The following is a 26,126-nucleotide window of genomic DNA, read 5'->3' on the forward strand; positions in this document are numbered from 1 at the left end:
CTGTGTGCCTGACTTCGATTGAATGGCATCGGAATGGAATCGAAAGAGTTGAGCTACCAAACACGATACTCCTGCTGTCATATGTAAACAACACTTGAAGTCTTTGCGGGGATAGGGTTGCGTTTTAAAACGCAGACGAGGGTGCTCTTGATTAAAGCTTAACATAAGCTGTATAATCAGGTTGGCATAAAAATGTTGGATCAAGCGTGGACTTTAAAAAATATATGAACCTAAGCTAAAGTAGATGAAGCGCAATGCTTTTTTAATCCAAACTGGTTTGAAATCATTCCCAAAACCCCGAAATATTAATCATCGATCTCCAAATTTTATTTTAACTTTTCCAGGAAATCATCAATGAACTCCATCTGCTTCGAATTGAATTTGCGGGCATATTTTACACAGTTCTCAAAATTGGACTCATCGTTGAGTCCTTTGTAGGCCATGGCGCGATACATCCACGCCCTCAGATTCTTCTCATCCAACTTGTTCAGAACGAAGTCACAATCGACAATGCCTCGTTTGAATTTACCCGATCTGCGGAGACAGAAGAGGATCCATCAGTTATGAAATATCCAAAGAATTCTCTATCCCATTTGCTTACTTGATAAAGCAGAGAGCGCGATTTATGTAGAGAATGTGACTGTCCCGGATATTTTCAATGGCTTCGGTGTACATATGCATAGCAGTCTCATAGTTACCCTTTCGATACTCAGCGTTTCCTAATCTTAGAATGAAATTACGTAGATAAAGGAACTTACAATGCATGAAAGCACTTACTTTCGAAAGTTTTGGGCCACTCGTTCTCTTTCTAATCGAGCTTTAGACCGTTGATCAAGATCCATCTCGACCTGTCGCATAAAGGGAAATCGATCCTTAGTCCGATCCAGACGGTTGAAAGTTCTAGGCTTTGATTTTTCTTTGAATGCAGTATCTTTAGGTGCAGAAATATCCGGAGGAACATTTTTCCGGCCAATGATTATAAAATTGTCCTCTGTTACAATAGTCGTCTTAGTATCGTTCTGAACTTTATCGTGTCCCTCTTCCTCGTCCCTAGAAACAGATAATTATGAATAATTTTATTGGGATATGTTTTGCTTCTTACTCATTCGGCACTTGAAGGCTTTCAAGCAACCTGACCACTTCTTCAACTGTTGATTCGGAATCTAAAAAGCGCTCATCGATTTGCGGGTGTTGCAAGGAATACATGTTCCCAAATATTAAATAATGACCGACGGATTCAAATAAATATTTGTTTTTGATTTGACCGTTGTGGAGTTTTGTTTATTCTGAATGTTTACCAGCTGGGCAAACGAATCGCGTGGCAACATGGGGTTGGATTATTTATTGCCCATAACCAACTGGTTGCCTAGCAATACTGCCAAAAAGTGTTTACAGGCCTTGGAAGGACTATCGATAAGATCGGGTTCGAACTGGTTTTTAATTCTAGGATATATTGTAAATGTATTATTATATAAGTGGATAAATAAAAAAAATTAAATTTATTTTTGGACCTTAATTGAGTTAATTTGATTCCATATATAATGCCACAATTTTCTGCACAATCCGTGTTTTTTTAATTTAATATTTATTTCTGTGCTAAACGAGTTTGATTTTTCATGATTTTGCCAGTCATTTGCGTTGAATCGTTTACATGATTACACGTAGTGAAACACATACCGGCATACCCTGTTACTAGCACTCTGGCTGATAGTCATATTCATACTCACGCTCACATTACTTTTCATTTAATCTCATACAATTTGTAAGATAAAGAAATGCACAAATGCATGTTCAGCTCAGCTTGGCTCAAAGGATCAATTATAGACTATAAAACATAATGGCATCTAATAATAGTAGAGCCGCAATCTCAACACAACTGAACCTAGCCCCTCAATCCTCCCCCCGCTGCACAAAAAGTTCAACACTCAGCAAAATTTACATAAAGTTAATAAATTTTTTAATTATTAAAAATAACTATAGTTAACTTTTAACTGAGTTTTTTAACAATTTTAAAAACTAAATAAATTAATACAATCCACACATTTTTTATAGATCGTGTTATGAAGTAAAATTATAGATATTTGTTTCTACTAGATGGCTTTAAGTTGCTTAGTTGATTTATTGAAATATTATTTACTATTGAGAAAATGAATTAATTACGGTTGTTAAGCAATGACAAACAGTAATTCTAATTTATTCTTGCTGAAATTAAAACAATGAGAAATAATATTTCTACAGTTTTAATTATATACCTACATTTTTATTTAATACTAACAATGTAATTATTAATAATAATTACACGTGAATTTTGCCATTTTGAATAATTTTTGTGAGTGCATCCCTGCTCTCTCACTCGCTCCTTCGGATCACAGGGAAGTGCATGTCGCTGGCACATTACCTGCAATGGTGCATTGAGGGGCGGGGTGGAAAAAGGATCCTGGCGAGTGAGAGCTGGGTGGCGGATATGTGTCTGTGTCGTGTGGGCCAGGCATTTAGGAGCCGGCTCACACACACTTCTACATTGCACATTCACTCGCAACCGGACATGGACATGCTTAAGCGCCGGGCTCTCTCTTGGCCACGTTAGCAGGGAAAGGGGCGGAAACACAATGCACGGGGATAAATAATTGCAGTGCGGCAAAGGAGCCTGAACTGGTTGTAGCACCATTTCGCTGCTGCCAGCAAACCAGCAAACCGGCAAATGGACAAACGACAACGACACCAAATTGCTCACATGACGCACCGCATTTTTTATTCCGCACGAATTTCGTTGTTGGTTAGCAAAAGTTGGTAACGCTCCTTGCGGCAACCACTCGCCGCCTGGCGGCATCATCAGCATAGATTGCCATTTCGACGTAATTGTTATAAATGAATTTCACGTAATTTAATTATGGGTTTTAGACCGATGAAAAATATACCGGCCAACGGGCCATAAATATGGCCCAACCCTACAGATGGGAGGTCATATGCTGCGTATGCGTATCAGCTGTTGGAGAGGGTTGAGGAAATGCCCGAATTATCCATGAAATGATTACAGTTCAAGGGGAATGGGAATTTTGAAATCCACCTGAAATACGAATGGTTGAGATGGGTATTGCAATCGAAGACGTCTGATTGTTTAGAAACCCATCTGTCACACTAGCCAATCGACTTTATTTAACTTAATTTAATTTATTAAATCCCTTGAAAATGTTGCGTGTAAATGTCCAATTTATAACCTAGCGACATGCGCCAATACTAAGATTAATTACTCATTAACAATTCGTAAGTATTATTTGACATTTTATAACTTAAGAGAGATGACACATACATATAGATGTAATTTAAGGGTTTTTATACCCTTGCAGAGGGTATTAAAATTTCAGTCAGATGTTTGCAACGCAGTGAAGGAGACGTTTCCGTCCACATAAAGTATATATATATTCTTGATCAGCATCAATAGCCGAGTCCATCTAGCCATGTCTGTCTGTCCGTCTGTCAGTCTGTCCGTCTGTCAGTCTGTCCGTCTGTCCGTTTCTATGCGAACTAGTCCCTCAGTTTTAAAGCTATCGCGATGAAACATTTCCAAAAGTCTTCTTTCTATTGCAGGTAGTACATATGTCGGAACGAGCCGGATCGGATCACTATATCTTAAGGCTCCCATAGGAATAATCAAAAAAATAATAGAAAAACTATTGTAACTTAGTAGAATGTAGGCGTTTTGATTTTTGACAATGTAAAAACAACATTTTAAGTAGGCAAACTTGCAAGGGTATATAAACTTCGGCTGGCCGAAGTTAACTTCCTTCCTTGTTTACATTACATTAAAGGATTAATGGTTTTAAGATCAGCAAATAATGATCCAAGTTCTCATGGCTAAGTGGATAGTTGGACAAATACTTGATCAGGTGTCTCAACTGGGTATTAAATGTCCATGCAAAATTAAACATAGAATCCTCTATAAGGTTAAAATAAATTCCGCAACAGATGCTTGCAACAACATCACGGCTCACGACCCAAGTGACTCTAGTCCGGGCTGGCACAATAAAATTTCAATTGAAAGCCCGAGAATTCCACTTTGGGACCCGGATGCTCCACTACCCTCGACCCATCCCTTAGCAATTGGCTTTCAAATTTTGAAGTGATTTTTTTCACGCATTCACATTCTTTGTGGAATACGAAATAAGAAGAGTTTCCTGTGCCTGCTGTTCACTATATATGCATATTTTTTGTGGGCCAAAACAGTACAGCCCCAGCATATGTGGAATGGACGGAAAGTTTTTCTGGCCCAGCACGATTTGTTTATACGACAGGTGTTGGCCATATCGGTGGCGTTGAGGGACTAACACGTCTGTGAAATGTCATAACGTTTAAACGTGCCAAAAATATCCAAATTGAGCCCAAAACAGTTGGGCGGAAAAATGCTTAAAAAGAAAGGATGAGTGAAATACAGTCAAAAAGGCTTTTTTGGAAGAGAGTTTTCCATTTTTAAATGGTGGTGAACTTACACCAGCTAACCAAAAGGGCAGAAAAGGGTCAACCGAGCTTAAAAACGAAATTCAAAAACATAAGTATACAATTTCAACTCATTTGCATATTTCTATATCTTTTGTACCTATAAGACATTATTGCGATATACAAAAACTTTGTAATAATGATTTTGTTGCTCAACAATTTTAAAATATTCAAAAACTATCCTTTATTTAAGAGCAAGTATCCACTTTTTTCTTTCACCGTTTCCCAAATATCCCGCTTAATTAACTTTCACAGATTCCCGCCAAAAACTAAACAGATTTCTCAGCGAAGCCATTTCATTTGCACACAAAATACATTTTGCTCGGCTGTCGCAGGGATACCAAGCACTTGGCTTCCGAGTCCTGGCCGCGAATTCAAAATTCATTGCCAAAGGAGTGGGGCGAGCTTCGGTTTGAAACCAAAAGCTTCCAAAAGGCGATTAGCCATAAAAATTATAGATTCAATCTAATTACAAAACGCTGCGGTTGGGCATTGTGGAGTGGGCGTGCGACTCCCAAGTGAATATTTAATTTAATTAACAAGAAACAATTTGAAATGTCTTCGCCCAGCCTCCGCTGCGGCTGCGGAATTTATTGTTATGACCAGGCCAAGACTGCGGCGTTGTCATTGTCATCAAGGCTCCTGCCTCCAACTCCTGGCTCTATTCCGGCTAATAAAACCGCAATGTTGCCACTGGGCGAATGATTGAGCTTGGGAATCGCTAACTGGCTAACTGGAACAATGCGAACAATCTGTGCGCTGTTGGACATGTTTATTACATTGGCATTTCGCGTAATTGAAGCTGGCCCGCGGAGAGTTGTTTACTTGTTCCTGCTGTTTGCTTTTTATGCGACTTTGATTAGCTGCCTCTGATTGCCGGGCGATTAGCCACGCCCACGCTCCTCGAATCCGGCATCTATATTCATTATGGCAGCCCCGAAACATGTGCAGGACATGCTCCCGGCGAAGCAAACCCAGCCAAAACCAGAACCGAGGCGAACCGGACCACATGTCAGGAAATGTCAACAATGCGCATGAAAATTCCAAGGATCCACCCCCTGCGCAAGGTCCTCCCCTTTGGCCCGTGACTTCCCCGTACACACAAAGAAATCGACTAGTAAATCTGAAATTTTTACAAGAAATATTTTCTTAATTCAAACAATGTTTTCACTAATATTATAATTATAATTGAATGCTTCCAAATTGATAATAAATTATCATAGAGCACGACTTGCGACTTTGGACGATTAATAGAGTTTAAAAACGAAATTTATTCAGAACTTTATTATTTTTACAGAAAGCCTGCAAACTTTTAATCGAATAACTGGCTCTCAGCATCATTTAGTATAATATTTTTGCATATAAAAACTTTTATATTTTACAATAAATATTTCCCAAGTTCAGACGATGTTTCCAGAATGCTTCCAAATCGATTATAATTTTTCGGAGTGCACGACCTGCGAGTCCTTTGGCCGTGGCAAGTGCGAGCGACAATTTCCTCCCAGGGGAAGCAATTTGCCACACACACAGCTCTCCGTGCCACACCATACCTCAGCCAAGGGCTCAGGGACCAAAGGGATGGATGGGCTCGGTTGGAAGGACTGGTGGAAATTCCTTGGAGCTGAGGCTGAGTGCCGCATTTCCGCGCTGCAAGACGCTGGCCAGCCACCGCAGCCAGTAGCAAGTAATGTGTGCGGTTAAATGTCCATAAATCAAATCCTAACACTCCACGTCCGCCGCTCAAGATGACCAACGGAACCCGCTCCGGCGGACTGTAACCGAAACTGAGCCTGGATCCGGATGCGGATTGGGGATGGGGATGGGATCCAGAAGGAGAACGGGGCTGGACCTGTCCGAGTTAATGCGGTTGACACTTTTCTGGGTTCTAATAGATGGGCGATGCAATGGAAATTCCTCGACTTGACCTCAAGTCGCCCGCAAAGGGACATTAAATGCAAAAGTGAAACCGAAGACAACTGGGACACCGGCTAAATGCTAAAAATTACCCCTCCCTTTTCCCTCCTCCCTTTTGTTTTTTCTTTCCAGCAGCCAAGTGCCCTCTTAGGATTGGGGTGGGTTAAAGGATATTTAAAGGATTGATGAGGAAAAACTGTAACTAAAAAAGTTTTGTGAAAGTGTCTCACAGGTAACTTTCTAACTTTTTCCAGGTTTCAAATATTAAAAAGTGTATAAAATTTAAGAGGAAATGTATTGTTTGTTTTAAATTTTTTATTTATCATATGTAGATCTTATAATATTTCATTATATTTATGAAAAAAAATCTTAGCCTAAGTTGATAACTGAAGTAATTGGCTTTAGTCACTGAGTTGGATTAGAATTTTGCGTCCAAGTGCCAGAGACGATTGCTTAACTCTAAAAGAAATTAAACCTAAATAAAAGGATAGACTCAAAATTAATTGGGATAATTGAAGCTGGTGACGCAGGGGTTTATGTGGGTAATGCTCAGCTTTCTGGACTTGGCAGCAGGCTCGCCCCACGAGAGATTCATGGAAGGAGCCGAGTGCACGCTGGTGGGGATCTGATTGTGGGAGGCCGGATGCCAGGACTGAGAGGCCAGGAGCGGTGCCGACTTGGACTTGGACCAGGCCTGGGCAGCCGCCTCCAGATCCTGCTTGATGCTCTGAAGAACCAAATCCACATTGTAGGAGTAGTGCCCCGACGAGGAGCTTGAACCCGAGTTGGCCGAGGCTCCTGGAGTGGCAATGCTGGTGGCTGGAGCAGCCGTCGTTTGAGCCAGGTGCTCCAAGATCTCGCTGAGATCGGAGCTGGAGCACATGCTGTTGTTGATCGTACTGTTGGCAGTGACTTCGGTCTTGACCTTCACTTGGCCAAAGTCCGGCTGGGCGGTCACCGGAGCTACCGCCACCACAGGACGCTTCTCTGCTGCCGCGGAGGCCTCCCTGGGATCCTGGGAGTAGGACATCAGGCGCTGCACAATGCCGCGATGGGCACTCTGCTCCGCCTGGGGCTGAGCCAACTTGGCACTGGCCTTGGACTCGCGGTGTCCCTGGATGTCCTTCTTGAACTTCATGCGGCGGTTCTGGAACCAGATCTTCACCTGGCGCTCGCACAAGGACAGCCGCTGGGCGATCTCAATCCTGCGCGTCCTGTACAGATACATGTTGCTCTTGAACTCGTTCTCCAGCTCCACCAGCTGGACGCTGGTGAAGGCAGTTCGGGATCGCTTCAGCTTCACCCTCTGTGAGTCCTGGCTGGGCTGGGATGGCAGGTTCTCGTCCGAGGACACCTGCTGCTGGTGGAGCTGCTGCGGGGAGCAGTGGTCGTTGAGGGTGGTGGGGTTGGAGTTCATCTGGTTGTAGTTGGGAGGCAGGCCGAGAGGGTTCACAGCGTGATGATGGCCGTAGAGCAACTAAAAATAGTGAAGGACCTAATTAGTTTGAATTTTAATTTGGATTAATTTCGCAATACTCACATCACTGTATTTCACCTCCGAAGGACCAGCTGTGTAGGGGCCCACCTTGGCCTGGTGCACTGGATAGTAATGCATGACGGATGACATATTCTGCTGATACTGCCGACTGCGCTGTCAAAAGTGGAATGATCTGCCGTCCTAAGCAAACACCAGCCTTATATACGGCTCCCTTTAGGTAGGAGGACATAAGCAGGTCAATTCCGCCGACGCAGCGTTGCGAAAAAATTTGCCTAAGCCCGCGAGTCGTAAATCCCTTCGTCGCTGGGCCGACGACTGGCACCTCGGAGACTAGCCAAGTCCGACGACTCCCGGCCATGGGCAATGGGCAATCTAGAGGCTTGTTTTGATCGAAATCCTGGCAGGATTTGGCGTTGCGTGAGACACAGTTCCAGGGGTCCCTCGGAGAGCCGGAGTCTCGCCAGGTAGACGGGCTGATGATGATCGGCTATCCGAGATTCGAGATCCGAAATCCGAGATGCGAGGTGATTGTTGTCCAACTTGTAGCACCTGTTGAAAGAGCCTCCGGTGGCGGCGCTGAAAGTGAAATCGAGGCTGTTGTCGCGGCTTTTGGTCGCTCGCCGTCCGCAATTATCCTCATAATGCAATGAAAGCGACGCTGCGAGAAAGGATGCTCCTCGGGGTTTTATGCTCGATTTAGACAGTTTATGGCTTCGTTTGTTGCCAGGAGAATATGCCCGAGAAACTGAAGTCTCCGTCGCGGCGAATGCGAATCCGTCGCGGTCCTCCCGTCCCTCAGGCTTCCCATCCTCAGACCTCGGACTCGGCAATGGTTCGCAAATTTTATTACTGGCGCTATCGGATTTGCTCCTTCTGGGAATTCGCTAAAAATACGCTGGAACAAAGGAGAAGTCATGGCAGGATAGACGTGTGGAAATGTGCCAGCGCCTGAAGTACAGTTGAGGGGTTTTCAACTTCAAATAAACGCAGATGTGCTAAATTTATAAATATCCTTCTTGAATCTAATTAACAAAAGAAATTACAAATGCAACGTTTGAGAACAATTAAATTGATGTTTCTTTTATAATCTGAACTAAGCTTGATATCGTAATTAATACTACTTAATACTCGAAATTAATAATAAAATGCATTTAGTAATAAGTGTTTTGGGATGCTAATAAAATGATAAATGTTAATATTTTGGAAAAATAAATTTGTTTTTTTTTTGTTATCAACATCAGAAACCTGATTTTAATTGCGCATTTTGAAATGTGTATAAATTATTTATGAAGACAAACTCTATTGTTGATACCTTGCAACTTTTGGGGGAACGGTTTTAATTTAGTTTATAAATTTAAATTTGATATGTCATTATATTAATAAGTAATTATTTACAAAACTAAGAACTAATAAATATACAATTATATTTGTTTATTCAACTTAAGTTGATCAGAAAAAAGTAAACATAAGCAAACATGGTCAGAAAAGTAAGAATGAGTTACTGACTTGGTTTTTCCTGCATATCCATAATCCACCTCTTAAAACGCGCCCATTTGAGCAAGATCAATAAAAATTACAAAACTGGGAGAAACCCGATCAACATTCGTTCATGCTGGTCGAGTTTTGGATTTCTGGATTTTCCAAAATTTATATCAAAGAAAATAGAGGCAACAAGTTGCCTGAAGGCGCCTGTACAGTGCCTACCTAAATGGGGCGACCGGGTGAGGATCGGGAAGGTCGCCGCTCAGGTAGCTATATAAACACAGGCAGCTGGTGCTAAAGTTTTATGATCCGCGGGTGTTCGCGGAAAAATCGCGAATCACATTTTATGGCAGGCATGTGTGAGTATGTGCCATAAAGTGCATTTTTAAATTCATAAGATTTTCGGGAAAACCAGATACTGTTTTCGTTCATCCTGGAAAGAGACGGAGATAGGTTCTACGTGCCCTTCGAAATTTCTAAATTTATGTACTTAGTCACAGCTTACTCTAGTAGAGTAGTTCTTATATTTTCTCATAACGATATAGATAAAACTTAAAGAGACAACATCAAAGGTGCACCGTTCTAAAAATAATATGAGGCTTAACAGATTTCATTGCAATTGTAGTGATAAAATAAAATAAATGGATAGGTAAATTATTCCGTAGGCAGCAAATAAATCAGTGTGACTAGAACAAGTGGTCTGCATTTGTTGATGAAACAATTTGCTAACGATTCTTGGTGAAAGAATGTGCAAATGTTCGATTATGTCAGACACTTTGGCATAGCATAGAAATTGAAAATATCATATCGAATATTATTGTTTAAATGTTCAATCTTTAAGGGGTAATCGTGGATCTTGATTACCCCCAAGAGAAACATTTTTCATTTCGATTAGTACAGTTTTTAGCTATGTCAAATTGCTCCAGAAAATATTTATTTGCTGGCGGGGAATTGAGGTGTGGGTGTGAACTTTCCCTGGAATAGGCTCAAGCCCAAAAGCCTCGAATGGGTCTGGTTGGATGTTCCTGGGCTTTAGTGGAACAGCAAACCAGCGCAATCGAAGCAACGAGCGTATTGCGGGGGAAGTTTGGACTAAAAATATAGTATCACTACAAGAGACACTGAACTCCATGTCGCCACTGACTAGGCTAGTACATTAACCTGACGCCAAGAACAATTTACACGGATCTTAAGACTAGGCCTAACTTACTACGCGTAGATATCTACAATCACTTGGTATTTGTACAATCAGGAACAACAGTGGTTAACCTAAAGCTACTTAAACTCTCTGGGACGCCGCTTGTCCAGGCTAATTGAAGCAGTAGGCGAACTGCGAGTTGCCTGCGGCGTTACGATGCGGATTATACGCTTGCATTATCGTATCCATCGTGCATTGATATTGGTTCGATTCGGACATGGCCACGCCCAATCCCATTCCGAGGGGCGGCTGAGATCCCTGTGGGGACGAATGTTTGCCAAACTTGGCAAAGGCTGTGCCGCGATTTCCGGATCCTGCCAAAGCTCTTAGACCGGTGCTCATGTCGTCGCTGCTGCCATCGTCGCAGCTCTTGTCCAGACCCTTCAAAGGCTCCAAGATCTATTAAAAGAAACGATATGACAGAATAAATGAGTACACATTTTTGGTTTGGTAAATTGTAGCAAAAGGGTTATATGCAAGGCTCAAGCCAACTGTATACATTTTTACTGTTGTAAATTAAATTTGTTTAATTATTATTTTTTTTTATGAAAGTTTGACGTGTTCGTTCTATGAAATGATTAAGTTTCAATTATACTTTTTCGTTTCTGTTTTGTATTATTTTCGGGTTCTTTATTAAATTGTTATCTGCTCTGCACACGAATTAAAAGTTAAGTAAAATTCAATAAGCTTCGGCCATTAAATAATAATTCCTGCCTTGCCATAAACTATAAATAAATCAATTTTCTACAATCCAATTTGTAAAAATAAATAAAACGTAATATATAAGTACACTGGCGGAAGAAATAATAAAGACGATCTGGTAGGGGATTTTTTCCTAAAATTTAATTTTGGTTATAATTTGTTTTAAGAGTATTGAAGTTGCTTTAATAACAAGAAACCAAATGATTTAACGTTTTTGATTTTTTGATTTAACATTTTAAGTATACAAAAAATTATATGTAATAGCTCAGTTAGGGCCTTGTAGACCGATCTTTATGAAACTATGAAACAAAAAAATTGGGAACTTGTTGGTCAGTCAAATTGGTAAATTTTTAGATAAACACCAAAATATTCGAATAATTTGCGAACGTTTCTATTACTTCCCCAAGAGTCTAATGGGCAAAAAACAAAATTAATTTTTTTTGTACTTAAAAATGTTTTAAAAATTCCTTTTTGGTTGTTATGAAAGCTACTTTAACACGCATAAAACAAATGTATAAACAAAATTGAATTAGCTTTCATTAGATAGTTTATAGTTAGTTTATATAAATAGATTTGAAATTGAGTCCTAGCAGAATCAGGATAAAATGAAATGAAAAATCTGTGTCAAAAGGCAAGGTGGAGAGGTGGACTCTTGGCTGACCTGTAGCGTCGTCTTCTTCCTCGTTCCGTCGTCCATTTCGTCGGCCTCCGTCTCGCCAACGGCGGTGGCGCAGGGTCCGCCAATGCCGATGCCGCACAGACTGGGACTCTCGTCATTCTTGGGTGTTAATGGCTCGTAGACCTCGGAGCCCGGCGAGGCAGCGCCGCGTGCCGAAGCCGATGCGGAGGCAGTGGCGCCAGACATGGCCGATCGCATGTAGTACGAGCTGTTGAAGTTGTAGTCCGCCTCCGGTTCGTCCTTGACCAGGACGCGGCAGGCGCTAGCTGGCTTTTGCTGGAAGTCAAAGTGATGGTACTGCTGCTGCTGCTGAGCCGTTTGCGGCTGTTGCATCTGGAGCGGCACGTGGTTGCTCTGGGAGTGCAGCTGCTGCTGGTGGTGATGGACGTGTCCCTGCTGCTGCTGGAAGAACTGGCCACCAGTAGCTGATCCTGGTGCTCCTCCTCCGGATGGGTACTGCCCGTGCGGGTGGCGATTGGTCAGGCCGTGGTTGTGGCCTCCATTGTAGTTGTAGTAGGCGTTGAAGGACTCGCCGTAGTGCTCAGCCATGTGGGCTGTGGGAGTCGAGGGAGTGGGCGATGGGGTCAAGGCGTTGGGCGTGGCTCCTCCGCCCAAGCTCAGGGTCTGCAGACTGGGCGGATCGCCTTCGCTCTGCTTCATGCCCGGCGACAGGGGCATGCCCTCGTACGACTGATCTTTGTGCTGATCCGACTGGATTTTGTGACGACGCCGGCGATTCTTGAACCAGATCTTCACCTGGGCAGTGCCCAGAGCCAGCTTGGCCGACAGATCCGCCAATCGGGGGGCCGTGAGGTAGCGCCCCTGCAGAAAGTGCTGCTCCAACTCGGCGATCTGGGAGCTGGTGAAGGTGGTGCGGGTGCGACGGGGTCGCCGCATCACCAGGGAGTCGGGCAGCTCCTCTGGGGGATACATTTCTGATAAGACGGTGGTGGACAATGCTCGCTTCACACTCACCTGGCTTGGGCATCTGGTTCGGCAGATACGGACGTATGTAGTTGTAGTTTATCGCACCCGTTCGCTCATCGAAAAGCTTCAAAGAATCAATGGGTACACTATCTTTATATAAAAACGTGAAAGGATGGCTCGCTCCGAAAGCCGAAGCCTTAAGATCAGATATTTTAATCAACTTTTAGTTATGAGGCCCAAACATCTTTAAGTCATTTTCAGTTTTTGACAAAAATTATGTGGGGAAAACAGTAAAATGGCCTTTATGTACTAATTTATTGTTATATAGTCAAAAACATACAAGTTTTTTTCACTTGTATTCCAAAATATTTCCTATTACAAAAGATACACATCAATATGAGTGATCTTTTTAAGATCATTCTCCGAAATTGAGTACAAATTTGAGAAATAGAGATTAATATTGTATTTAAATTATTTACTAGAACGGTTGATAATAACAAGAATATTTAAGTAATTAATGCACCAAAATCGAAAAATAAAATTTCAATATAATACAAAAAAAAATACAATAATAATATTTATTAGATCGCCTAGAAAAGATAAGGAGTTCTTCAGCAATGGCATAAATATATATATATATTTATGAGACGAAACAAATTCTTAAAGTGATCAGTGATCATAATTTGTTTTTAGTAGTTCACTTTACGGAGACCACACTGTATTCAAACTTTATTAGCGAGCACTTCTCTTTTCCTAGAGGATAGCCATTCCACTCACCAGATCGAAGGGATTCCGGAATTGTGGCGGCAACTGGAGCTGCGGATGCTGATGATGTGGGTGCGAATGTGGATGCGGATGCGAGTGCGGATGTGTGTGCGTGTGGGGCAGCGGATGGTGATAAAAGTTTTGATCTGGCGGCGGTTGCGCCATTTTCCCCAAACACTCCGCCGCGCTATTTTCAGGGATTTTCTCGCGCCGCGCGGAAAATTCGCAAGTAAAATGTGGGAAATATCGTATATTATATGTAACCGGTTACGTTCGAGACGTTCGCGAACTTATTTCGCCAACATTTTGCGTTTTACTTGCTCCACTTGCTTCGCATTTGCAAACTACCGTTATTTAGTGATGGTGCGAAGGGAGGGAGAGAAACCTCGATCCGTGTGGCAACGCCGAAAAGTGTGAGTGCACAGAGTTTTCAGCAGAGGGCGCCAACACTACACAGAAAAGCGCCCCTTCTGGAATTCGGTGAACAGCTATTGCTCACTTACAAAAGCAGAATACCATAGACCTATGGCGGCTTATTTAAAATTAGTATTGCAGCAGTTCAGTTAATTAGTATTTGTAATCCAATAAAATTCTAAAGCATTTTAAAAATTCTGTCAAATAAATATTTTTTTTTATAAAAAATATATTCATAAAAATATATAAATACAAAATTTAAAAGTTTCGCTTATGCTTAAAACAATAAAATCACAGTGGCTGTAATTCAAAGTTAGCTCCAAGCATATGCCAATGAGATTCCTGCTGACCAAGTACTTGTTGATTCGCTTTATCACCTGGGAAGCAATGAGCGCGCAGGTACAGTAGCGCTCCGGCATTCCGGCGTCCTCACAAGTCCTCGGCTCGTCGTTGGGAAAGAATACAGACTGCTACATGGGGCAGTCGGGAGGTATTGTTAGTTTCTGGCCATCTGAAGTGAAATCAGGCGGTTTCAAAATCGGCTGGACTAACTTTGTCCTGGTTGTAGGCTGCGGCTATCAGCGGCTGTTAAAGCCACAAGTTAAACAACCTACTTTGACTGTCAATATATATTTTTATTCAGGCCCTCGACTGTACCGTTTCTACATGTAGATTTCCATCAGATTTTTGTCTGCATTCGCTTATATAAAATGACAATAATTTAGATTTGAATATTTGTATTTTTTAAAATGCTGAATATATATTACGGTTTAAGATTATGTTAAATTTTGTAAATAACAATAATTAATAACCCAAGATTTTCCATACGGCTTATTTGACTTTAACATTTTTAGAATAAATTCAACAGTCAGTTGATCTTTAAGCGGGTGTCAGAAGCCTTAAGTGAAATATTTTTAATGACATTTAGCGAATAATTGTCGTGTTTGCTTTTGGGATCTGGCATGAGCTTGTTGCCAAACTGGCAACAAAAGTCAATTCACAGACACTCCAGTCGACGGCGGAGTCGGAGTGCAGCCAAAAGGCAAACAAAATACGCGCACATAGTCAAAGCCAAAGGATACACACTGAAGTACAGTGGTTGCTTAGAAATTCAATTCGAAGATATCAAAATGAAAGCCTTAACTATGATAGATTTACAAACAAGATGTAAAATAAATAAACATAATTAAAATATCATATTATTTTCATAAGCTATTAGAGTTGCATGTTATATTTGTACGGATTTGCTGGGAGCACGGAAGCAAAAGTCTTCTAAATTTACCGAATAGTAATGAAACTACCGTAAGACCATATTAGAAAATATTCAAGAAAGCTCTATGATTACTCTTTTAAACGCCAGAAAAGGACGTGCGAGGACCCACTGTGCGGAATTGGGCCACAAATTCACACGCAGTGTGTGACAAAGGACAAGGACTGTTCCCTCTCCCTTCCCCGCTCGGCAGCCCGGCTGCTGAATGCCCTCCGTGTGTGCCGCTGCCGAAGCGAAACACCCAAAGAGCCACTGACAGAAACAGGATTCGGGTAATAAATTACAAAATTTGACATTTTCTGTTTTGGATCCGCTTGCGCCTGAATGCGAGCGGCAGCCCTCTCTTTCGCACGCCATACAGCCGTCTCTTTCGTTCGGTTTCGCTGTGTGTCCAGTTTGGTCGAGCCAAGTCGACCGTTGCATGCAGCAGCCAGGACCTGCCAGGACCTGGACCTGGACCTGGATCCAAAAAGGCATCGACGCAATGGTCATAATGACGCTGCCGGAATGCAACTGAAACTGAAGCCAAGGATAACCCACAGCCGGGAGGGGAAAAGAGACGGAATAGAAGCGCCCTATGCGGTCCACAGATAGTTAACTGGAAATTTATTATTTTACACAATTTACAATTATCTGATTCGAATGTGCACTCGGAGGCAGCGAGTCCTGGCGATGGGGAGTACGAGTCCGAGTTCGGGCGACAGATGCAGCTGCCCTCCCATGGGAACGGCCTCATTTCAGCAGAAGTCACCGAAACGATTTAAGATGTGATTTAATTTTCCAGAAACTGTGGCTATAGTTTTCGTCGCTCTTAAGGGGAATTTCTTCGCCAGACAGACAGCGTCGTCATCAATCATTTCACATAGTTAAGCCGGGTTAACCTCGACGGGTTTTAGGGGAAACTTGGCCAGCGGCTGATCAGAGGTCGGGCCGGGAAATGTGGAAATTAAATGCGATTGTGCAGGCAGCTTCTGCGACAAGCGAGGCTATCCAATTAAAGCAGTGTTTAAACAAAAGGTGAAGGGTTTAAGTAAAAGTATTTTAGGTTTGCACCATCATAGCTTTATGCTATTGGATAAAGGATATTATTATTTAAGACCCTTATTCGCAAAATAAGTAACATTCCTAATAATAAATATAAACAAAATACATAAATTTTATAAAAAATAATTTTAAGTTCCAAGAAAAAATGTTAGAAATGGAGGTAACATATCTAAATTCGCAAATGTTCTGGATGGAAAATACATGATGTAATATAAAAGCTATTATGAATCAAGTAAAGTAAGATTTAATTTAACAGTCACGGTTTCTTATAAACCTTTGAACATTATATTTAGCACTTCTCTTTTAAAACTATTTAAAATAATCACTATCACAAAGTTGAAGATACTAGTCTTTCGTTAATTTTACACACTTCTACCCACAGCATCCTTAAATTCTCTTTAAATTTACCGCAGAATTTCCCAGCATGGCTGAGTGGTAAATACCACCCAACGCCTCGCGTTCCACCCCCTTTTGCTTTTTACTTCTCGCGCATGCGGCCCTGCTCCGACATAGAAAGAGACAGAAGACGCCGGGATCGCTGGCATTTCCAGAGCGGGCAGGATATTCCAGAGACCGCTCGCCATGGCTGTTGCTTTTGTTCGCCGGCAGCGGAAAGTAGCGCGCCATGCCATAAATCACAAATGGCTCGCATTCCACCTTTACCACCCCGCCGCCCTTTCCCTTCTCCTCCTTCCACGAATCCCTAAATGGCGGCACAAATTTGAATTTGAATTAGAATTTCGCACGCCGCCTTTCAGTTCGCCCGCGGCCGCTTTCGCTGGCGCTTTGCTTTGCAACGGACCGCTTATCTTGGGGAGGGGGGGCTGAAAGGAAGGGGGCACTGCAGCAACGACCAGCAAAACAAATCAATTAAAGGCGAGGAGGAGAGTGCATTGATAACTCAGCCCGAAGTCAAACGCACGCACAAGTAAACAATTTAAATACGAGCTGAAATGCAAACACAGATACAAAGCACCCATACAGATGCAGGAGCAAACACAGATACAGATACAGATAAAGTCAAGGCGACAAAGTAAATAACCGAGGGGCGATAAGATCCAAAACGTCGATGACTTCTTCTTCGGCAAATGCATTGAGAGAAAATAGCTGTAAAGTATTTCGGAATAAATAAAACAAGTAAATAAAATTATTTGTAAAGAAATAATTAATCAACTTCAACTATATTCTTTAATACTATATTCTTTAATTAATTTAATTTAATTTAATTTGATTTTCATTTAGTTATGATTAACTGTTAATATACACAGATGTGAACTTTCGACGCCATTTTTAGTTGAGTATTAACATGAGGAAATATTTATTCGAGTGTACCCATTAAGACGCAACCCAGTCTAGACAAGGCAATCGATCATAACGATGTCTATCTGCCTCATTCTCGCGGTGTACAATTTTCGGGACTCTTCTTGGGTTTGAGGAGATAACGAGCGCTCGACGTCGGCGCGTCAGGAACAATACGAAGAACCCAATTCAGAGGTAGAGATAAGCAGAACGTCAGCAGAGATACGGTCTTCTGAGCCGAGCTCAGTAGCCTCTGCCGATTCAGTCGAGCCCCGAACGCGAAGAGAAGCGCATTGAACCCACAAGAAGCGAGATAATCGAACGGAGGAAGAACAAAAATCAACAGCAACATCCTGTAATTAAACGAAAAATAAAGAAACTTATAACCAAATACCTAAGAGTGTAAAAAACTACTATACATAAATTTAAAAAGTGAATAATTTCAAAAAATACATCAAATTAATATTATTTAAAATACTATAAAAGACCCAAGCTCATCTAATCTTGCATGTGTAATCGAGCAATGTTAATATATACTTTTTAAATTAAGTTAACTTGTGAAACTTGTGGTCTTAAAACATTTTTTGGTATAACATCTATTTAATTTTTGCCCTTAATAGTGCACTTTAGCAAACAGTTAAAGCTTATTGGATTTAAATGAACATTTTAATTTGATTGATATTGCAAACTTCATTCATAATTAACATTAACTGTGATAATATTTACTCCAATTTTAAAATTGCAGATCAGCCATGGCGAGTCTACGGCTTTACATCGGCCTTTTCCTGGGCCTGGCGATCTCCTTGGAGTGGGCTCTTGTCCTCGGAGCCCCAGTGATCAGCCACATCAGCAAGGACGTGGTGGCCAGTGTGAACGACACCGTGGAGTTCAACTGCACCGTGGAGGAGGTGGGCCAGCTGTCGGTCAGTTGGGCCAAGCGACCCAGCGAATCGGACACCAACTCGGTGGTGCTCTCCATGCGCAACATCCTCAGCTTGCCCGACCAGCGCTACAATGTGACGGTGACCGAGGGCCCCAAGGCCGGCAGTGCCACCTACACCTTCCGCATCCAAAAGATCGAGGTCAGCGACATGGGTCCGTACGAGTGCCAGGTGCTCGTCTCGGCCACTGAGAAGGTGACCAAGAAGCTGAGCCTGCAGATCAAGACGCCGCCGGTGATCGCGGAGAACACGCTGAAGAGCACCGTGGTGACGGAGGGCCAGAATTTGGAGCTGACCTGTCATGCCAACGGATTCCCCAAGCCCACCATCTCCTGGACCCGCGAACATAACGCGGTTATGCCAGCCGGAGGTCATTCCCTGGCCGAGCCCACTCTGCGCATTCGCACAGTGCACAGAATGGACCGCGGTGGCTACTACTGTATCGCCCAGAACGGAGAAGGTCAGCCGGACAGGAGGCTGATCCGGGTGGAGGTGGAGTTCCGGCCGCAGATCGCCGTCCAGAGGCCCAAGGTCGCCCAGATGGTGTCCCACTCCGCGGAGCTGGAGTGCTCCGTGCAGGGCTACCCGGCGCCAACTGTGGTCTGGACCCGCAACGGAGGACCCGTGCAGTCCAGTCGCCACCACGAGGTGGCCAACACGGCCTCCTCCTCGGGCACCACAACCTCTGTGCTGCGGATTGAGAGCGTGGCGGAGGAGGACTTCGGGGACTACTACTGCAATGCCACCAACAAGCTGGGCCACGCCGATGCCCGGCTGCATCTCTTCCAAACCGTCATCCCGGTGCCCTCCTGGTCGTAGTGACCCCTGCCCCGCAATTTCGCCATACCGCAGTTTCCATTCCCACGCTTAAAAGACTGGAACCCCAACTCGTCTCGCTTTTTCGGCAATTCGCCAGTCCGGATGCGGCCTGTGTTTATATTATTAATGATTCATTCAATTAGCTCCCATTCAGACTTCATTATTTTCGGACACACTCGAGATCGAGCGACCGCCTGTGCCTTATGAATTTTGCTCTGCATCCGTCGTTCTACGTAAAACACATTTATTGCTTAAGTAAATAACGTTCTCTGATAAAGTTTAATCGGTCTTTTCCTATGTGGTGGGGTTGGGTGAGGATGTTGGATAAGTAAACCAATAAAAGAGTACGAGTAATATCATGAGAGCTAACCAGTGGCTCGTCTTAGTGATTAAGTCACATAGCAATGCAGATGGTAAACCTAATTACATACAGAAAAGAGGAGAGCCCTTTTATACATTAAAGGATCATCTTTCCAAGATCTAAATAAATTATACTGACAAATTTTCCATTTTAAATACCCTAGCACATTTTATCTATTGGATCAAAACAAATCCATTTAATGCTACAAAGGATAAATTTAAATACATATAGATTCGGCTATTTCTGATTAATGATCGAAGGACTCAATAATCTGATGATTTCACTTTAGGAAGTAAACGAAAGATCTCCCAAGATAAGCCGCCTTAAACGGCTTTAAATCTCCCATCCGAGTCCCCAAGGTCCCACCTTGACACCGAGAAAAAGCATGTACCCTCCATTCAGAGCGGGGATACGGTATACAGGTCGTACTGCCGAAAGTCATTTGCCAAAAAGTTAACTGAGCCCGCTCAAAGTGCCACAACATTTAACTCTTCAATCATGGCTAAAAAATGGCAGTCAGTTCACCTCTTGACGTAAACACTCACATGGCTGTGTGGCCAAAATGGGGGGTTTGTGTGGCTGTGCCGAGGAACCCGAGCCCGAAAGTAAGTTGTTCATTGTAATTGAGAAAAATGCGAGGCATTTGTAAGGCGGCCCAACGAGTTGGGTCTGCCACTGGCACAACAACTATTCAGGGGAGTGCCGGGGCGACCCAGTCGAAGTCCCCGAAGGACTCCATTATGGCCCGAGCACATTAGTTTAACTAAATCCCCAACCCGGCTCATCGCTCACTAAAATCAACACTTGCTAATGACTTAATTGTTTCCATTAGAAACCCGTTGCTGGAATACATTTGGCAAATTTTTCATCCTCGCTCTTAGTGCTTTACTTTTTTTGCACATGTCCTGCTGGCCCAGCTCCCCGCATCCCGCACCAAATGAATCCTGGCTAAATGTCTGTCTTTATTGTAATTGGTATTGTTGCTGCTGCTCGCACGCATTCGCATTCGCATTCGCATTCGAGCCAGAAGTCCAGGGACAACACGTGCGTCCTCGTCTGAAACTCCCAGCCTCGAGCCCGACCGCCCATCCCGTCGTCCTTTGGCTAGAACATCATTTCATTGTCTGCCCGAGTCGGAGGTTGAGGCTGCGGCGGCAGGAGTAGCGTGGCCCAACATGGACGCCGACGTGACTTTTATTGATTTTCGGACCGAAACGAAACCTCCCCTGAGAGAGAGTCGACAAAAGTCGATTGGAACGCAAGCTGTGAGATTCTGCGGCCCGGTGAGTTTAGGGGTGGAAATCGCGCAGCTCAAACAGGGTTTTCCCTTTTCCGACGACACCCTGCCGCAGAAAATGGCAACAGTAAGGCCTGGCTAAGGAGCCCGGCCAAACTCTTCAAGGAGAGTAGACATTCGGTTCCTCCTCCGCTTGCAATTTCCACGAGGTTGGAGGAGGATGAAGTTGAAGTTGGCGCCTGCGCAGTGGCTTTTAATGGTTACCTTGGGACTAGTGATGACGTTCTAGACAATTTATAAAAATGGAAAAATATCTCGTAAATATAATGGCCAGAAGTCCTGTAGCGCTAGGATGTGAGTAAATGAAAAAAGGTCTTTAAAATTTGTAATTCACTTTTATTTGTATTTAATGGATCAAAGTTTATTATTTATTATTAAAAACTTATTTGATCTAAAAGGCTTAATAATTATATACCTTTCTTAACTTTCAAATTTAGGCAAAATAATGAAAAAATGCTTTTAAAAATGATTATATAAAGCGAAAATTTACTATCAATAGGCTTACATATTAATTGATTATTTATATTCAGTTGAACATCTAATTCTCTATCATTTTTATTATTTATAGCTGAACAATTTGGCCTCTGAATATATCAGCACTGCTTCCGACTTGCACTTTTATTGGATGCTGTTGTTGGAACCTGGAAACCGAATCCACCGACAATCTCTGGCTTCCAAAACGAGCCGCCTCCACAGGCGGACGCTCATTCGACTGGGATCTTTTGCCCAGGATGCAGTGGCCCAGATTCCGCGGCTCCAGCATCCATATTCCCACTATTTCCACATCCTCAACTACGAGCGACGAACGCGGTTGTAAACAAAGGCCGTGGTGTTGGTTTTACGAGTTGATGATGGCTGATGATGATGCTCAGTCCTGCGACTCTATATGCACTGCCAAGGAGCTGTCATCACAATAAAACGCGGGCAGCGGCACGTGAAATTCGATTGGGTGAGTATCTCGTTGAAGATTTAACAAAAGCCCCAAAATTGTGTGACGAAGTGAAATAAGAATTTGGCGATTTTATGAGTTTTCTTATGCCGTGAGTGTTAGTGCTATAATTTAAGTTGATCGGGAGATCCTGCCTTATTTCACCACTTACATCCAAAATTTTTATAAATAAACCTTCTTCTTCGGGTACGTGATTAAATTATTAATACTTTTTAATAAATATTTTTGTAAAATTTAAACCCTACGACTTATAAAAAAAGTGTTATGTCCTTTCAAAAAAATGTGCCGTTTTTTTTCTCAATAAATTTAATTATGAAGAAGTTTTTCCTGAGTGAATATTGACTTTATGTAAAGTAAAGGTTTTTTGGCAACTGAGCTTTTGGCTTGTGGCCAGAAAAATAAACCCAAAATTTATTTGGTAGTTTGCCAAGAACAAATTATGTGATCAATTTAAAATGCAAGGAGTAAGTTAACCAAATATAATTATTTATTTAAAATATTTGGATTCTTTGAAACATGTTCAATGGTTTCATGAATGTTTATCCCTAAAAAGGGGTGACACTGACATTATGGATTTAGTTGATTGCAGTTTCTGGTAAAGATCACAAAAAAGAATTCAAGAACATTTTTTATATGACAGCAATAATATCGCTGTTTAGCTTTGCTAAATAAATAAATAAGAAACATTGAGTATATTTTCAGAAGACAACCTTTAAAAATCTAAAATGTTTAACCATTTTTGACTGTAAACCTTTTTTTAAATTCGTAAAAATTAAAAAAAATATCTAAATTTTTTTAAGGGTGACATTATTTGTGTAATTTAAAACTAATATCGCCTAAAATCTGAAGTCCTAAAAAATCTTTATAAAAAGTTCATCGAAAAACCAATTTGTTGACCCTTTTTGTGACTTAGGGTCCAATTCTAACAAAAACATGAAAGATCGCTAAAGTCGGGTTCGTGTCCCGACTATCTAATACCCGTCACTCGGCTAAAGGTACTGCGAGGGAGATGGATATATAACCTTTTTTTGATTGCGCATAACTTTTTAATTAATGATCCGATTTGAAAAAAGGCCTTCTGCACTTTGATAGGTATAAATATACACAACAAAATTGCATTTATACCTCTCGGAAATCGTTAAAAGTATGGGCGCCAGACACATTTTAAAATCGTTAATGGGCGATTGTGGGCGTTCGAGGGGGCGTGGCACTCGGCTAAAATAAACTTGCGCTGCGTAAGAAGCCCAAGAATATGTGTGGGAAATCTCAACCTTCTAGCTTTTGTAGTTTCCGAGATCTCAGCGTTCATACAGACGAACAGGCAGACAGACAGACAGACAGACAGACGGACAGACGGACATGGCTATATCGACTCGGCTAGTGACCCTGATCAAGAATATATATACTTTATAGGGTCGGAAAGGCTTCTTTCTCCCTGTTACATACTTTTGCACGAATACAATATACCCTTTTACTCTACGAGTAACGGGTATAAAAATACCCGATGGATGATTATTTTTGGTATTTTTTTTCTCTGTGTATATATGGAAACCAAAGATTGTAGGAAATTATTTTAATCAAAACATAAAAATATCTATATATTTTTACAATTTTCGTCTTAAAAATTCATTTGGTTTAAATAAAATATATTAGTTTAGCCTAGTTTCCGTTTAACCAAATAGTTAAAATCAAAATAAAAGAAAACAAAAACATGTTTATACCCGTTAAAAGGGTATATTGCATATTGAGTAAAAGGGTATATTGTATTCGTGCAAAAGTATCTAAGAGGGAGAAGGAAGCGTTTCCGACTAGAGTACTGCATGAGTCCACTTGAATTGACAAGTAAATTTTTATACCCGTTACTCGTAGAGTAAAAGGGTATATTGTATTCGTGCAAAAGTATGTAACAGGGAGAAGGAAGGGTTTCCGACCCCATAAAGTATATATATTCTTGATCAGGATCACTAGCCGAGTCGATCTAGCCATGTCCTTCTGTCCGTCTGTCTGTCTGTCTGTCTGTCTGTCTGTCTGTCTGTATGAACGCTGAGATCTCAGAAACTATAAAAGCTAGAAGATTGGCATTTTGCATGCAGATTTTAGGAGTTCCTACGCAGCGCGTTTCCGACCCTCGTTCTCTCTATAAACTATATATATTCTTGATCAGCCATCATCAGATCTAGCCATGTCCGTCTGTCCGTCTGTCCGTCTGTCTGTCCGTCTGTCCGTCTGTCTGTCTGTATGAACGCTGAGATCTCGGAAACTATAAAAGCTAGAAGATTGACATTTTGCATGCAGATTCTAGGAGTTCCTACGCAGCGCAAGTTTGTTTCAAAAGGGTGCCACGCCCCCTCTAACGCCCACAATCTAGCGATTTACGATTTTAAAAATTTCAATATTTCCGAAAAGGAAAAATGCAGTTTTAGGGTGTTTATCAATACCTATCGAAATGTAGAAGAAATTTTTCAAATCGGACCATTCGTTAAAAAGTTACGGCGGATTTATCTCCATCTCCTTCGCACTTCCTTTAGCTGAGTAACGGGTATCTGATAGTCGGGGCACCCGACTATAGCGTTCTCTCTTGTTTTATTTTAAATTATATCAGTGGTTTTCCCTTATGAAAAAATCAAGTAAAAACAAGAAAGGAAGCTAGCTTCGGCCAGCCGAAGCTTATATACCCTTGCAGATCATTCCTATCAATTAACAAATCGCAAAAATGTTCAATTTTCTAATATTTCTCATTAATTTTCCGATCGTTCCTATGGCAGCTATATGATATAGTCGTCCGATTTTGATCAAATTAAAATTGAAATTCGGAAATATTTAAAAAGAGTTATATCCTAGAGTAGAAGATAATACAATAAAAACCAAGGAAGCTAGAATTTATTTCCTATTACTTTTCCATTAATTTTCCGATCGTTCCTATGGCAGCTATATGATATAGTAGTCCGATTTTTGAAATAATTAATTCGAAATTCAGAAATATTTAAAAAATAACATCCCCAAAAGTAGAAGGTAATATTTCAAAAAACACCAAAGCTAGAATTTTTTAAAGTTTTTTTCTTCCGATCCTTCCTATGGGAGCTATAAGATATAGTTGTCCGATCCGGTCGGCTCCGACATATATACTACCTGCAATAGAAAGAAGACTTTTGCGAAAGTTTCGTCCCGATAGCTCAAAAACTGAGAGACTAGTTTGCGTAGAAACAGACAGACGGACAGACGGACAGACGGACAGACGGACAGACAGACAGACGGACAGACGGACGGACAGACGGACAGACGGACATGGCTAGATCGACTCGTCTTGTGATGCTGATCAAGAATATATATACTTTATGGGGTCGGAGACGTCTTCTTCACTGCGTTGCAAACTTCTGACTGAAATCATAATACCCTCTGCAAGGGTATAAAAATGATCCAAGTTTACTGAAATTAAAAATGACTTGTTTGTCAATTCAAGTGGACTCATGCAGAACTCTATTTCCGACCCTATAAAGTATACATATTCTTGATCAGGCAAGTCAATATAGCAATGTCCGTATGTCCATCTGACTGACTGTCTGTCCGTCTGTATGAACGCTGAGATCCCGGATTTTTCAAATCGGACCATTTGTTAAAAAGTTATGCCAGATCAAAGTTTTATATCTCTATCTCCCTCGCTCTCCCTCTAGCTGAGTAACGGTTATCTAATAGTCGGGGTACTATAGCGTTCTATCTTGTTTTATCTCATAAGTATGCATTCTACAATGTACACTGTCACCGATCGAAAGATCTTCAGACAATCTCCTTAGACATCATATTCAAATTTGATCCAATTTATTGACGTCTTAGATAATTACTGGATAATTATCCATATTCAATTGGTGGCGCCAAATGGAGGTGGGGATGCGGGTGGTGCAGATGCAAATGAATGAGTGCCACGCCCCCAATCAGATAATTATGAGCATGTTCGCCGTACGCGCCCATAAGTAATTGCATTGTAATTAATGCTGGCACGCCGCTCTCTGTTTGCAAAAGATAAATTAGTAAATGAATTATCGCTCGCAATAGTGGGGCATTAATTGAAGTCTCGC

At 41.8% G+C, this 26,126-nt stretch overlaps 4 protein-coding genes across 7 annotated transcripts; 1 reads left to right on the plus strand and 3 right to left on the minus strand.

Moving 5' to 3' along the window:
* Positions 1-326: 326 nt before the first annotated feature.
* Positions 327-1,290, minus strand: LOC108054726 (tetratricopeptide repeat protein 12). Its single transcript, XM_017137789.3, has 4 exons — positions 1,103-1,290; positions 778-1,050; positions 602-724; positions 327-534 (listed from the first exon to the last, which is right to left on the minus strand). Exons 1-4 carry the CDS (start codon positions 1,204-1,206, stop codon positions 327-329), a joined length of 708 nt encoding a protein of 235 aa, XP_016993278.2. The 5' UTR covers positions 1,207-1,290.
* A 5,617-nt stretch (positions 1,291-6,907) lies between these two features.
* zen (zerknullt) lies at positions 6,908-8,035 on the minus strand. Its single transcript, XM_017137788.2, has 2 exons — positions 7,949-8,035; positions 6,908-7,885 (listed from the first exon to the last, which is right to left on the minus strand). The coding sequence occupies exons 1-2, from the start codon at positions 8,033-8,035 to the stop codon at positions 6,908-6,910; spliced, it is 1,065 nt and encodes a 354-aa protein (XP_016993277.2).
* Positions 8,036-9,895: 1,860 nt separating this feature from the next.
* bcd (bicoid) lies at positions 9,896-14,008 on the minus strand. Of its 4 annotated transcripts, none has more exons than XM_017137791.3 (4): positions 13,672-14,008; positions 12,943-13,018; positions 11,950-12,887; positions 9,896-10,985 (listed from the first exon to the last, which is right to left on the minus strand). In XM_017137791.3, exons 1-4 carry the CDS (start codon positions 13,822-13,824, stop codon positions 10,698-10,700), a joined length of 1,455 nt encoding a protein of 484 aa, XP_016993280.2. In that variant the 5' UTR covers positions 13,825-14,008; the 3' UTR covers positions 9,896-10,697. The 4 variants fall into 4 exon arrangements, with proteins under 4 accessions (XP_016993280.2, XP_016993279.2, XP_070073579.1 ...); XM_017137790.3 differs by having other exon boundaries at positions 11,950-12,902; positions 13,672-14,007; XM_070217478.1 differs by having other exon boundaries at positions 12,943-13,040; positions 13,672-13,796.
* Positions 14,009-17,931: 3,923 nt separating this feature from the next.
* Ama (Amalgam) lies at positions 17,932-19,729 on the plus strand. The gene is made up of 2 exons (XM_017137786.2): positions 17,932-18,041; positions 18,432-19,729. Exon 2 carries the CDS (start codon positions 18,439-18,441, stop codon positions 19,444-19,446), a length of 1,008 nt encoding a protein of 335 aa, XP_016993275.2. The 5' UTR covers positions 17,932-18,041; positions 18,432-18,438; the 3' UTR covers positions 19,447-19,729.
* The last annotated feature ends 6,397 nt before the right edge of the window (positions 19,730-26,126 follow it).

This window comes from Drosophila takahashii, chromosome 3R, assembly GCF_030179915.1.
Source record: "Drosophila takahashii strain IR98-3 E-12201 chromosome 3R, DtakHiC1v2, whole genome shotgun sequence".
NCBI classification, from domain to species: Eukaryota; Metazoa; Arthropoda; class Insecta; order Diptera; family Drosophilidae; genus Drosophila; species Drosophila takahashii.

What these genes read in the sequence shown, in the direction of transcription:
- Ama (XM_017137786.2), top strand. Translation starts at nt 18,439, where the DNA reads ATGGCGAGTCTACGGCTTTACATCGGCCTTTTCCTGGGCCTGGCGATC.
- LOC108054726 (XM_017137789.3), bottom strand. Translation starts at nt 1,206, where the DNA reads ATGTATTCCTTGCAACACCCGCAAATCGATGAGCGCTTTTTAGATTCC. An exon ending in AGCCTTCAAGTGCCGAATGA is followed by an intron (nt 1,051 to 1,102) that starts GTAAGAAGCAAA and finishes ATCTGTTTCTAG; the next exon opens with GGACGAGGAAGAGGGACACG. An exon ending in CGCGCTCTCTGCTTTATCAA is followed by an intron (nt 535 to 601) that starts GTAAGCAAATGG and finishes CTGTCTCCGCAG; the next exon opens with ATCGGGTAAATTCAAACGAG.
- zen (XM_017137788.2), bottom strand. Translation starts at nt 8,035, where the DNA reads ATGTCATCCGTCATGCATTACTATCCAGTGCACCAGGCCAAGGTGGGC. An exon ending in CGGAGGTGAAATACAGTGAT is followed by an intron (nt 7,886 to 7,948) that starts GTGAGTATTGCG and finishes CACTATTTTTAG; the next exon opens with TTGCTCTACGGCCATCATCA.
- bcd (XM_017137790.3), bottom strand. Translation starts at nt 13,824, where the DNA reads ATGGCGCAACCGCCGCCAGATCAAAACTTTTATCACCATCCGCTGCCC. An exon ending in TCCGGAATCCCTTCGATCTG is followed by an intron (nt 13,019 to 13,671) that starts GTGAGTGGAATG and finishes GATTCTTTGAAG; the next exon opens with CTTTTCGATGAGCGAACGGG. An exon ending in GGAAGAAGACGACGCTACAG is followed by an intron (nt 10,986 to 11,949) that starts GTCAGCCAAGAG and finishes TTCTTTTAATAG; the next exon opens with ATCTTGGAGCCTTTGAAGGG.